The sequence below is a fragment of the Metarhizium brunneum genome, chromosome 1 (genome assembly GCF_013426205.1).
Source record: "Metarhizium brunneum chromosome 1, complete sequence".
In the NCBI taxonomy this organism is placed as follows: Eukaryota; Fungi; Ascomycota; class Sordariomycetes; order Hypocreales; family Clavicipitaceae; genus Metarhizium; species Metarhizium brunneum.
This window is the reverse complement of record NC_089422.1, coordinates 8,318,333-8,330,819: the sequence shown is the minus strand read 5'-3', so window position 1 is coordinate 8,330,819 and position 12,487 is coordinate 8,318,333. Positions and strand designations below refer to the sequence as shown.

At 51.0% G+C, this 12,487-nt stretch overlaps 5 protein-coding genes across 5 annotated transcripts; 3 read left to right on the top strand and 2 right to left on the bottom strand.

Annotated features, from left to right (window-relative positions):
• Positions 1-1,769: 1,769 nt before the first annotated feature.
• Positions 1,770-2,725, top strand: acpA (Acetate permease A; the record flags this gene model as incomplete). The annotated part of the gene is made up of 3 exons (XM_014692558.1): positions 1,770-2,110; positions 2,175-2,570; positions 2,635-2,725. The coding sequence occupies 3 exons, from the start codon at positions 1,770-1,772 to the stop codon at positions 2,723-2,725; spliced, it is 828 nt and encodes a 275-aa protein (XP_014548044.1).
• Positions 2,726-4,182: 1,457 nt separating this feature from the next.
• On the top strand, positions 4,183-5,688 carry G6M90_00g025380 (uncharacterized protein; the record flags this gene model as incomplete). The annotated part of the gene is made up of 1 exon (XM_014692559.1): positions 4,183-5,688. One exon carries the CDS (start codon positions 4,183-4,185, stop codon positions 5,686-5,688), a length of 1,506 nt encoding a protein of 501 aa, XP_014548045.1.
• A 570-nt stretch (positions 5,689-6,258) lies between these two features.
• On the top strand, positions 6,259-8,749 carry nbn (Nibrin; the record flags this gene model as incomplete). The annotated part of the gene is made up of 4 exons (XM_014692560.1): positions 6,259-6,292; positions 6,346-6,405; positions 6,470-6,704; positions 6,757-8,749. 4 exons carry the CDS (start codon positions 6,259-6,261, stop codon positions 8,747-8,749), a joined length of 2,322 nt encoding a protein of 773 aa, XP_014548046.1.
• Positions 8,750-8,915: 166 nt separating this feature from the next.
• Positions 8,916-9,926, bottom strand: Cyb5r4 (Cytochrome b5 reductase 4; the record flags this gene model as incomplete). The annotated part of the gene is made up of 1 exon (XM_014692561.1): positions 8,916-9,926. The coding sequence occupies one exon, from the start codon at positions 9,924-9,926 to the stop codon at positions 8,916-8,918; it is 1,011 nt and encodes a 336-aa protein (XP_014548047.1).
• Positions 9,927-10,241: 315 nt separating this feature from the next.
• Positions 10,242-11,276, bottom strand: Cryz (Quinone oxidoreductase; the record flags this gene model as incomplete). Its single annotated transcript, XM_014692562.1, has 1 exon — positions 10,242-11,276. The coding sequence occupies one exon, from the start codon at positions 11,274-11,276 to the stop codon at positions 10,242-10,244; it is 1,035 nt and encodes a 344-aa protein (XP_014548048.1).
• Positions 11,277-12,487: the final 1,211 nt, after the last annotated feature.

Here is a 12,487-nt window from a genome sequence, read left to right as displayed (position 1 = left end):
CTGTCGGTGATATAGCGGATCTTCGGGAGATCAGTCTGCGCCCGCATGAAATGCCTGGTAGCGGGCGTTAAACAAGGAACTGTGTTATCGATCGATAATCCGCAGGAATATCTCCTCTGCCAAGGCGCGTGCCAAGAGGTGCGAAAAATGTTCGAAATTGTCTATGCACCACATGCAACCATTGTGGCGCCATTGTGACAGCGGCAGTCGCTTCTGCATCCGTCTGTTTTCACAAATCCATTCCCGTAATTTATTTGCGCTTGTATTCCATAAGCCGTCGCAGCACATTGACTTGCTGGCTCACGAGGTCATGCCTTGAGCGGCTTGGATGTATGTATGTACTCCGTACATGCGAGAATAACAGCGGTTCTCCTGTCCCACCTACTCCGTACATGATCGGAAGGTTTTCTTTCTTTTCTTTGTGGCTTAGATTGAAATATGCTCGTAATGCCGCCTCTCGCCGGACAAACCGCCCCATTGACGCGAGTCAATTGCGCAGAGTGGGTTCTGAGAAAAGAAACTTGTCTGGGGTCTTTGGGCGGGGAGGATCATTGAGGACACCATAAAAGACCCAAAGCTAAAAGTTTGGGTCACTCAATTAAAAGTTGTCATACTCTGAAACACATGGACCTGCTGTTGAGGGTGGGCAGACGAGCGCGAAAGAGGGGTCTGGTCCGGTTCGTGTTGGTATTCCGGCGTCTTGATGCCCGCCTGCCACTGTCAATGATGGAATACCCCCGCTGGGCCATCCGAGGGTATTTGAATTGTCTCGCTGCTCCCCGCTGGCCTCTCACAACAAGCTATTGAAGCAGCCTGGGTGTCTCTCGGTGGCACGCAGAGACACGGCGATACGCGAAGGTTGCGAGCTGGCTCTGGCTGAGCAACAGGCGATCCTCGACTCCCGAGTCCCGACCCACCGCCAGGGCACTAGCTGGCACAGGAAATGGAGCCAGGCGACTTGGCCAAGACGAAAAAGGCTGGCTGGCTGGCTGGCCTGGTCTAGCCCATCGACATCCCTTCGTCCAGACCTGGCACCAAGACGCGCCCACCTGCTGCGACGCCGACAGGGGTTGGCCGACCAGACAGTTCCAGGGAGCACTTGAGGCCTTGAACAGCTTGAGGCCCATTCTAGCTCTGTGCCGCCCCAATCTGGACAGCTTCCCGCTCGTCCTAGTGATCGCCGTGGGCCTGGGTTCAAATGTTCTTGTCGTCTGGTAGCACTTGAGCGCTAGTACGGAGTAGTTGCCGTGAGGTGAGCTTCTCTGGAGCAACCGAGTACATGCCGGTACGTACCTGCACCTCGGACTGGTGCCATCCCGCGTCGCATGTCCCATCCTTCCATTGATATCCACACACGATGGCTTTGAAGCTCGCGCTGGCCCGGACGAGAAACGAAGCAGTGCAACCCCCGGCCGCTTTCTTGTCCATGAGTCTGCGGAATCCCCCGTGCTATGCAGTCGACCAGAACGAACCATGATTGTGTCAGGCACTCACACCGTCGTGGACCCTGACAAACCGCCCTCCTCGGGAGGACCCAACGGCCACCTCTGTCTATCCCCTCCATCCGTTGCTTTTAACCTACTGTTCACCCAGTGAGCTTATAAAATGGGAGACCCTCCCTCCCCACCTCTCTTGGGACCTCTCTTGATCTTGTCTCGTTGTGCTGTTGTGATATGAGCTCCTCCCCAGTGTGAAACTGAGTTGCAGTCCTCTACATATCAAGAAGAAACCTCCTTGCTCGCCCAATTTGAGTAGCTTCTCCCACCACAATGGCTACCGAGAACATAAACTCCCCAGCCACTTCCGTTGAGAAGGAGCCGAACGGTGTCAATGGTGTTCAACAACGTCATTACCACCACCACCACGACATCTCGCAGGTGGATTCAGGCTTTGCCGCTGCATCAGGAGGCTCACTGAACCCTGGGCTGTGGAAGCCTTATGAACACCGCAAATTCGCTAACCCGGCTCCGCTTGGCCTCTCTGCTTTCGCCTTGACTACTTTCGTGCTCTCTGCTATCAACACCCACACTCGCGGTGTCAAGGAGCCTAATATTGTTGTTCCCTTGGCGTTTGGATATGGCGGCCTGGTACAACTGTTGGCTGGCATGTGGTAAGTTCTGTGCTGGTTTCTCTGAGGACGAATTTAAAGTGTTGAATCTAATCAACTACGTCAGGGAAATTGCCTGCGGAAATACCTTTGGTGCTACTGCTCTGTCCTCTTATGGTGGCTTCTGGATTTCGTATGCTATCCTGTTAACCCCTAATTGGGGAATTACTGCGCCGACCGGCCCATACGAGGGCCATGTTTCCAGTCCTCTTGGGTTTTTCTTGACTGGCTGGTTCATCTTTACGACGATGCTCCTTCTCTGTACCCTTCGATCGACTGTCATGTTCTTCCTGCTTTTCTTCACTCTGGATCTGGCTTTCCTATTCCTTGCTTGCGAGCAGTATGCCAATGACATGGGCAACGCAACTGCCGCTGTCGCTCTGCAGAAGACTGGCGGTGTGTTTGGTTTCCTTGCCGCCTTCCTTGCCTGGTATTGTGCTTTGGCTGGTATTCAGGACAGCAGGTTTGTTCAATCCTATTACGGCCAAGATCGAAGAAAGTTGCACCATATACTCACTAATTCGCAGCAACTCTTTCTTCCAGGTTCCCGTCTTCCACTTCCCCTGGTCCGAAAAAGCTCGTGAGGATCGCAGAAAGAGCGAGCGTCAACAGGTTTAAGAGCATCGCCCTCATTTTGTGACTCGATTCTAACGAAGGAGTTGGTAAAGGAAAAGAGGAGAAATGATACCAATCGAGAGGGGAGCATTTGTTTCAAATATTGCTTTTGGGCCACGGCGTCTAGGTCTGATTTGTCGTATGTACTGCTTTATTTTGCTATCCATCGAAGAAAAGCTATTTTTGTGTATACGATAGTCTTGAGAGCTACGTTATTAATGCCCACCTCTGATGTTGTCTTATTTTGTTTCATGTAGTCGCTTTAAAGTGTTCTGTCGAACGTCAACGATAATTAAGTGAAGCTGGCGAGTATCTGGGATGGATCTTCTAGAAGTGGACTCCGCTATCCACGTTGTAAACAAGAAATTTTCCGCGTTATACTTAAGCATTGCAGTCTGGAGGAGATTGGCGGTCGCCGGTGTTGGCTACGATATACGGCACTAGTCTCCCAGGCCGTAACGAAACACCCACCAAGATCGCTTTGATCCGGCGTCTGCTTTCTAAAATGAGGTGGGCTGGACCTTGATATGTCCCCCCGGTGGAAACCGCGTGCATATTGATAAATTAACGAGACAGAGCCCAAAATCATCAACCGATGAGTAACGGGTAGACGTGTTGTCAGCGGACTTCATCGGCGGTCTCCGAAGCCAGCCTAAGGCTGGCGGCCGGCCGAGTCCACGTACCTAAATGACTAGTAGGTACCTGCCTAGGTGTCAGCTTTCGTTAATGAACTCGGCGCCTCCATGACGGAAAATAAGTTTTTGAATTTGATGAATTATCCAGTGGGTTTTCTTCATTCTTCGGGAGAAGCAATCCGAGGATAGCTTTCTGAGCCAAGATGGGAACCTCAAATTCAGTCACAGTTCCGTAACGCCGGATTATAATCCGAGAATCGGAGGTGGTCTTCGGTTATGCGCCGCACAAGAGAGACCCACAGTTTTTCGTAACCGTCTGGTCAGACGCATCGACTATCCTACCGTCATATTGTTGTCCTCCAGCAACAGGAGCGTTTCCTGCAACAGGGCCAGCAAAGATAGCCAATCTACCTATGTGTGCATGGTTCTAGGGAGGAGCCCCAGTACGACCAAGATGGACTTCGCGAAGTCCAAGAAACTACCTGGCATTATTCAACCGATTTGATTTGCCGAGGGCTAATCATAGCGGACACAGTTGATTGAGGGGTTGGCCCTATTTCCGGCCAATATTTCCGTCATATGTCCTGAAGTGGCGGTTGAAGATCCCAAAAAAGTGGTCCGCTATGCCGTTTCTGGGGGCGGATTTCTAATCGCTTTTCATCAAGGCCGCGGGATCGGCTTCCGATGCGCCTGGTCATGAATTTCAGCTCTTCTTCCTCTTTTTTATCTGGGGATGGAGGAAATAGTATCCTCTACTTGTTCCTCGCCACCTACCCAGCTTTCTCGCGACGGCAACGAATCCTGTATCGCTGATATAGGGTGAACATGGAGCGGAATATGGACACGGCCAACCAATCGCTGGCCAAGAAACAGCTTCTTAACCGAGACACTCTGGTACAACCAAGCAGTGATGCAGGTGCGCAAGGGATTTCGAATCCAGAGAAACGGAACTTGCAATCGTCAATAGAAGCGCAATCCAATTCCGATGCCAATTATGTCCCACCCCCACCCCCAAATGGAGGCTATGGATGGGTTTGCACCGCCTGCGTGGCTCTTGTCAATGCACATACCTGGGGCCTAAACTCAAGCTATGGTGTCTTTCTCGCCCATTATCTGGCAAACAAGACGTTTCCCGAGGCCACCCCACTGCAATATGCCTTTGTGGGCTCACTGAGCATTAGCTGCGCACTCATCATCTCTCCAGTCGCAACGATATGTGTGCGAGAATTCGGAACCAAGCCAACCATGTTTATGGGTGTTATTATGGAAACAGCAAGTCTCATCTGTGCTAGTTTAGCAAGCAAGATCTGGCATCTCTTTTTAACGCAGGGCGTTCTCTTTGGCCTCGGTATGGGGTTCTTGTTTACACCTTCAGTTGGAATTGTGCCACAGTGGTTCACCACAAAACGATCTCTAGCCAATGGATTTTCCGCTTGTGGCTCTGGCCTTGGGGGCCTACTATACTCGTTCGCTGCTGGTGCTATGATCCGGGATATGGGCCTAGATTGGGCGTTCAGAATCCTAGGAATACTGGCCTTTGTTGTCAACACGGCCTGTATCTTACTCATAAAGGATCGAAATAAGATTATTGGATCCAGCCAGTTGGCGTTTGACACGACACTCTTGAAACGACCCGAATTTCTGTTGCTTCTTGGGTTTGGTTGGTTTAGTATGCTGGGTTATGTCGTGCTTATCTTCAGTTTAGCCAACTATGCGAACCAGATCGGACTCGGGAGCTCACAAGCTGCACTCATCAGTGCATTCTTTAACCTGGGTCAAGGAGTTGGTCGGCCTTTCGTGGGGTATTTTAGTGATCAAACAGGTCGAATCAACATGTCTGGATTCATGACGTTCCTGGCCGGTGTGTTTGCGTTGGTTATCTGGATCAACGCCAAAGTCTATGGCGTACTGATCTTCTTTGCCATTATCTGCGGCAGTGTTGCTGGTACTTTCTGGACCACAATTGGCCCAGTTACAGCTGAAGTGGTTGGTTTGAAAAACGTTCCTTCCGCGCTGTGCTTGACTTGGCTCATCATCGCAATGCCTTGCTTATTTAGCGAGCCTATTGCGCTTCAAATCGTCCAGGGCACTGGGAGCTACCTTGGGACGCAGTTATTCACCGGATTGATGTATATCGCTGCAGCACTTTGCCTCATGGCAGTGAGAGGCTGGAAAGTCGGCGAAATGGACGAGATTGCTAGGATGCTTAACGAATCCCCCGACAATATTGACCGAGTTAAGATTGAGAATAACGAAGAGTTGTGTCAAGCAGGCAGGAAAGCGGGTAGAAAGAAGATTGTGACCGACTGTTGTCGATTAGAAAAGGTCTAAAGTCAAACCAGAAATAGGAATCACAAAAATCAATAGAGGTTTCTGCATGGTATCTGTATGTCATCCGCAGCGTTAATTGCATTGGCAGCGAACAAAGGGAAAAGGGTCGTACATAAGGTAATCATCCGCGCAAGTGGTTCAATTAACGAGACGCTATAATATGATTGAGCGGCGTGACCTCAGCTTACGTATTTGAAGAGGTATGAGCTTTATAAACATCACACGACGACGCGGTGTTGAATTCAATAGAACAAATATGCGTCATTTGACTATGGATGACTTGTTTGACGTTGAAAGGAAACCTGTTGCACGAAAAAAAGGGCGTGGCCACCCCACGTACAATCTGTTGTGTGTTAGTACGGAGTACTTGACCCTCTACGAACTGCGATACAACCCTTGTCAAATTGCGCACGTGAACTGGCGTTCAACTGGCAGGCGCCACCAACGCGTTCCTCCAGATGTCGCCCCGCCAGAAGTTCACGTTCTTCCGGCCTTAATCAGAAACACCTGGTTTGCTCAGTCTTTCGTGGATACCTGGAGACATGCCTGCTCTAGTACGGAGCCTCGAAAATGTGGCTCCTGGAAAGTAAAGATGCGTTTGATGGTCCGTCCATGTGAACTGATTACGCCATACTGGCCCGACTAACTACTTTGTAGGACGGCGCCTCTGGCTTCGTCCCGGCAAGACTTACTTGTTTGGCCGAACGGCATCTGAGCGTACGTTATTCCAAGCTCTTTCGCTTCTTTCATTCATTCGAATACTGACTTTCTGTTTCATCAGCGGGACAGCTGGCAATATCTCACACAACTATTTCGCGGAAGCACTTGACGATAACTGTTGAAACCGTCAAGGCCGGATTTGCACAGCATTTGACTGGTCGGTCGAAGCTTACAATCGAAGATTTGGGCACAAAGATTGGTACAGTTGTCAATGGCCGGAAAATTCGGGGTGAAAAATATGTTGCCGCTGAAGCGGAGCTTGAGGTTACGATGGGCAAATGCCCGAGCAAGTTTAGGTATGGTATGATTTTGTGCCGTTGGCTTCCTATAACGCTCATGGTAATATAGGATAACTTGGTTTCCGGTGGCCTTTACTTTCTCATTCACCAGCAAAGAGCTACAAACGGACCCGCTCACTACGCTCCAAGAACGATTTGAGCAACTTGACGTTAAGCTTCTGACAGATTATAATATCGAGCACACAACCCATGTAGTGTCAAGAAAACGCAATACGGCAAAAGGGTTGCAAGCCCTCATAAACGGAAAATATGTTGTGACAGAAACCTTTTTGGACGCGATAACGCAAGCCGCAGAAGCAAATGACGCTTCAGAGCCTAGCTCTTTGGAACAGGATTTCGACACATATTGGCCAAGTGCAATGGAGCACCTACCACCGCGTGGAGGCGAGCCCGTACAGCATCCGGATTCGATATATGCTCCGGATCGCGACCGGAAAGACGTTTTTGAAGGCTATACCTTTATTTTCTACGACAAAACTCAGTACAATAATTTAATGGCGCCAATTACGAATGGTGGCGGAAAGGCTATTTTTGAATCCATCACAACTGGTGAGACTCACACGGACGAATTCGTCCGTTTTGTGAAACAAGTTGCGGGAGAAAAGGGCCTTGGCTCTTTTGATGATGGAAGCGAAGGCAAGGGTGTGGTTCTTGTTAGGTATTTGCCAGCTAAAGGAGGACACATCGAGTGGTACACAGAATTCATCACTGCTGTATCATTACGGCTCGACCACAGACCCATAGAACAAAATGAGTTCTTAGAGGCCATCTTGACCAAGGATGCCAAAATACTTCGGCGGCCGCTGGAAGTTGAATCAGCACCAGCTAGTCAAACAGCGGAAAATGGCGAACCTGAACCAACCTTGACGGAAAATGTTACCAGCGTACAAACCGAACCACTTATCGAGGAACAACCACAACCAAGAAGGACTCGAACCACGAGACCAGTAAAGCGACGGTTCGCTGGATTTGACGATGATGCCGACATTGACATGGACGACCTAGTCGTGGGTTCTCTGCCTCGAGACTCCGCGCCAGGCCGGGCGGAAAAACAGGATGAAGGGGGCCTGTTCGTTTCACAGGAGCCTGATATGGCCGGATCACAACCACCCCCTGGCATATACGATAGTCAGGCACGGAAAAGGACAGCCTCAATAGAGGATGATCTCATGGACGGCATGGCACCAGCAGTAGCTAGATTCAAGCGACAACGACTAGAAAGAGGTGAAGACTTTGCTCCACCTTCACCGTTGCCCGAGCCAGAACCTGCCACAGTCACAGCGAAGAAGACAAAGGAAAAGCTGAACGTTCTGGCCATGGCTGCTCGTCACCGTGAAGAGGAGGAGGCCCGGGCTCGTGCTGAGCGTGAGGATCTGGCTAATCTGCCTGACGACATTGACCTAGCTGAAATCCGCCGTCTGAACATAGTGGAAGAGATGGAGATTCGCGTATCGACCCGAGATGCCAGAACCAGAGAGAAAGATGTTGTTGATGGCCGTTGGAATCCGAAATGGAATGGAATGAAAAATTTCAAAAAGTTCCGATCACGAGGCGAAGCAACGGGTAGACTACCCGTCAGAACCATCGTTGCCCTGCAAGAGGTCAAGAACAAGGAGTTTGGAATAGGTGATAATTACTGGCTGGAAGATGAAGGTGTCGAGCGGAAGAGGTCACCAACTAAGGTCCGCTCCGCTCAGAGCACGCAAAACTCAGCGTCTGTAGCAGAGCCATCGCCTCGACACCGCGCAACTCATGTTGTCGTTTCGGAGAGTGAAGAGGAAGATGACGCACCTGACAGTGTACGACCCGGAAAACAGACAGGTTCTGTGGGAACAAGTAGCACGAAAGTCACGGCCACACCGTCACAAACTACATCGACTAGTTCATCCCGACAGGCAAGAGCAACACAAGAGAAGAGGTCTGCTGCGGAGTCATTGTCGGGCCAGCGAGCCAAAAGACAAAGGCCAGCGTTACGAGCTATTCAAGCCGATAGCGATGATAGCGAAGATGAACTTAAGTTTAGATTTGGTAAGCGACGATAGCTGGGAGTCATAATACCCAATCGCGATGTTACGGTTTTGTGTACTATATTTTCTGTCAGGGGTATCTTCTCTAAGTATATATGTCCGTTGTGGCGGATCTATCCCAAGCCGGCCAAAAAGCTGTACAAAAATCAAAGCTAACAAGGTTCATGACCGCGTTACAAGTCTAATCCATCTTATCCATCTCACTCTCCTGCGAACCATCATCCGGTTCCTCCACCAATAATCCAACTAAACACGCAGATAACATGGTTTCGTAATTAACCCAAGGGTGGATCTCACCGAATAACTTGGTACCATCTCTGGCAGCTCCCCTCATTAATTCCGGAATACCGCCAGGATGGAACTTTGCATATGGCGTAATGTTGTACACCTTGCCGTTTAACGCCATCCAAGCATCCTTGCCCTTGCGACCCGTCTGGTTCCTCAACATGGACGGCGTAACGCGAAGATATGGCGTTGACGGCTCGACACCTCGCAGGTCAGCGTTGGGCCCGGATATACGTGCCCAGTCCAGGGGCGAGTGGCCTGGGTCGAGCAGTACTTTGCGGCTAGGTTTTTGGGGCTTGCTTGAATGCGTTGGCGGAGGGGTGAGACCAGCGCTGGGGACAGATAGCCCTGGTGGTCCACGGTTTGGAACAGGTCCGCGGGCACGCTGGGCCGAGTTGGGCGCTGGGAATTGAGGCAGCGTTGGCATGCGTCCTGCGGACAGACGTGCCGGCAAAGGAGGAGGAGGCATCATGCTCGACGAGGATTTGGACGATGTGAGCGGTTCGGGTGATAACGAGAAGCTAGGTACTGGATCGGATGGCTTGTTTGCCATTGCTTTTGGCGTAGTTGAACCTTCGGGCTCGTCGACCATGAGCGTGGGCAATTCGATGACTGATTGCGGAGGGGAGGGAGGCATCACTGCGGCATCTTTCAACTGCTTCGATTCTGCTGGGGTTGCTTTCTTTGCGAGGCCGTTCAAAGAGTGCAGAGGTTCCTCAATGGAAAGGGCATCTTCTTGTATCCTCGGCGCCGTGTCATCCTGGACGCGCTTTTGTCTTGTTGGAGTGTCTGCAATTACGCCTCCAGAGGGGCGCCATTGAAGTAGTATGTGCGCTAGCCAGCCTGGCGGTCGGATGATTACGTAGACGACGGAGGCAACTATGAGGGAGATACCGAGAAGGCCCATAGTAAGTGGTCGCGATGGGCCGGGATCTCGTGCGGTCGCGAAGGTAGGATTGGTGTTGGAAGCTTTGGTGGATGGTTGAGGTTGAAAGCCGACTTTGATGACAGATGTTGAGGTTATTACTGGCAAGTGGAAGCATGTGCGCAGCTACTGGCAAGGGATGCCAACTAGTGGCTCAGGGCGCGGCGGGGCCGCTACACGTATTGACCAGACGCTTTACATGTAAGTTTAGAGGTACGTCTGGTGGGGCCTGGGACCTGCAACTGGTCTGGTTCCAGAAGTCAAACATGGAGAGAGTTAAGATGGACATTGATAGTGTCAGTTTACTTCAAAAGCCACAACCATCTTCCCTCCAGCCTCACCCGCCTCCATGACCCGATGCACATCTCGAATTCCACTCTCCCCAAAGCCAAACACCTTCCACGGCCGGGCATCAAACCTGCCTTCAGCCGCCTTGTCGATAATGTCCCTCAGCGGAACATCCGACACGGGAAACTCGTCGGACCCGAACACAAAGCTTCCAAAAAAGCTGAAATGAACACCGCTAGCCATTTGCAACAACGGATTGAACCCGGGCTTCGGTCCAGGTCCCTGAATGGGATCAAGTCCGCCTAGCCAGCCCGCGAGGCACAAACGGCCGTCCCTCCTGACCAGTTTCAGGGACTCTACAACGGTAGAATTCCCAACCAACTCCAATACAGCGTCAAACTTGCCGGAAGCACCTTGCTCTTGAAGTCTATCTCCGAGATTTGCGCCTTCAAGAACGACATTCGTCACGCCGAGCCTCTTCAACTCGCCAAACTTGGATTCCGAGCGAGTGGTCCCTGTAACCACTGCTCCCGCGTCAACTGCCAGGTTGACTGCCGCGCGGCCAAACGACGACGTAGCACCCCGGATCAACAGCCTTTGGCCGGCCTTCAGGTCCAAGTTACGAAAAAGACACGTCCAGGCTGTTGCGTAGCTCTCTGGCAGCGCCGCAACGTCGGCCCACGACATAGGCAGCTCGTCACCGGGCGTGCCAAGCGCAACAATGTTGTTTACGCTCGCGACGGTGTACTCTGCGTAGCTGCCTGGGATTGTGCGACCAAGGCCGCCCATTAGCGCGGCGACGGGTGTCCCTGGTGAGAACTCACCGCCGGGGCAGGTCTCGACGGTGCCGACACATTCTATGCCGCTGATGGGGACGGATTCGGCCCATTCGCCGCGGCGCATGTGCATCTCGGCGTGGTTGATGCCGAAGGCATGGATGCGGATGAGGGCGGTTTTTGGAGTAGGCGCTGGTCTGGGGACCTCTTTGACGACGAGAGTTTCGGGAGGCCCGAATGCTGAGATGACGATGGCTTTCATGGACATGTTGTGTGCGGAGTTTGCGTTTAATATATCTGCGAGTTTTAGTATGCCGGGTCAGCGGATTCACGTTTTTGAAGTGATGCTTCATATAACTGCTCGCTGTGATATAGTTTGATGCGGGATTGCTCAAGACTACGACTACCATCGCAACCTAGCCTTGCATATATATTACGAAAGTATAAATCGACGTTGCGATTTGCGAAACCAAGTGACGTCGAATTTCTAAGCCGTTTCAACTCTAAATTGACGCCTCATAGTTTGTGTCCGACTTAGATGCCGAATCAAGAAGGCGATGTGGAATCGGAATCAATTGCAACGTTTGAATGGCGTTTATTCCCGCCATTTCTCCACCTTTTGGCGCGCCACGGCATGGAATCAAGCAGATGCCCATGAGGCCTTGGTCAGCTCACTGCGAGAGCGAAACCGTGGTTGTTTCTTTCTTTTTTATTTTTGTTCTGTGAATCATGGGTGTGGAATTTCATGATTGATTACAAATCGAATTTAATAAGCTCGCCAGTGGTACAATACACCTCTTTGACCAAATTATTGATTGCCTGTCGGATCTACTTTTCCGAAGCAACGAAGAGGACGCAGGCCATGTAAAGGAAGACTATTCTTAGCCGTTTGAGATGCGATCAGCGATACGAAACCATGTGGTAGGATCGATCTGGGACTCAATATATGCTATGTACAATTTAAACACGCGAGGACGTTGGAGAGTTGGTTTGGCGGCATTAATGGTGGCTGAACTTTGCACTTGGGGTGGCGAACTTGGGATGCGTTTCACATGTCAATCTCGAGATATTCGAGAACTAGTGAGTCATAGCACAACTCACTTCCGCTGGAACGCTGGCTGACCAAGAGATGCGGTTGTCCATGGGCAGGTAGGTTTCGCTGAGCTCCATGACGAGTCTCAGTTGGCTCGGCCTAAGGTTTATCTAGATAACATGTTTCTTTACACTGCCTATTCTGTCAAATCACATTGCTCTGAGTGGCTGTTGCAAGCATGCATGACTGAGTTCAACCCGCGGGTTGGTTCGCGTTTTGTGGACGCATAAAGCAAGTGGGCCTGTCATTTTTAATCTCGGTCCGCGTGTCACGTCTTGCATAACCAAGTACTCCGTACCTAGGTAGTATTTCGCAGGGCACTATCAGTCAATGCTAGACTCGAGGTGCTCATGCCTTCATGAGAGAGTCAGCAGCACCCGGGGCAT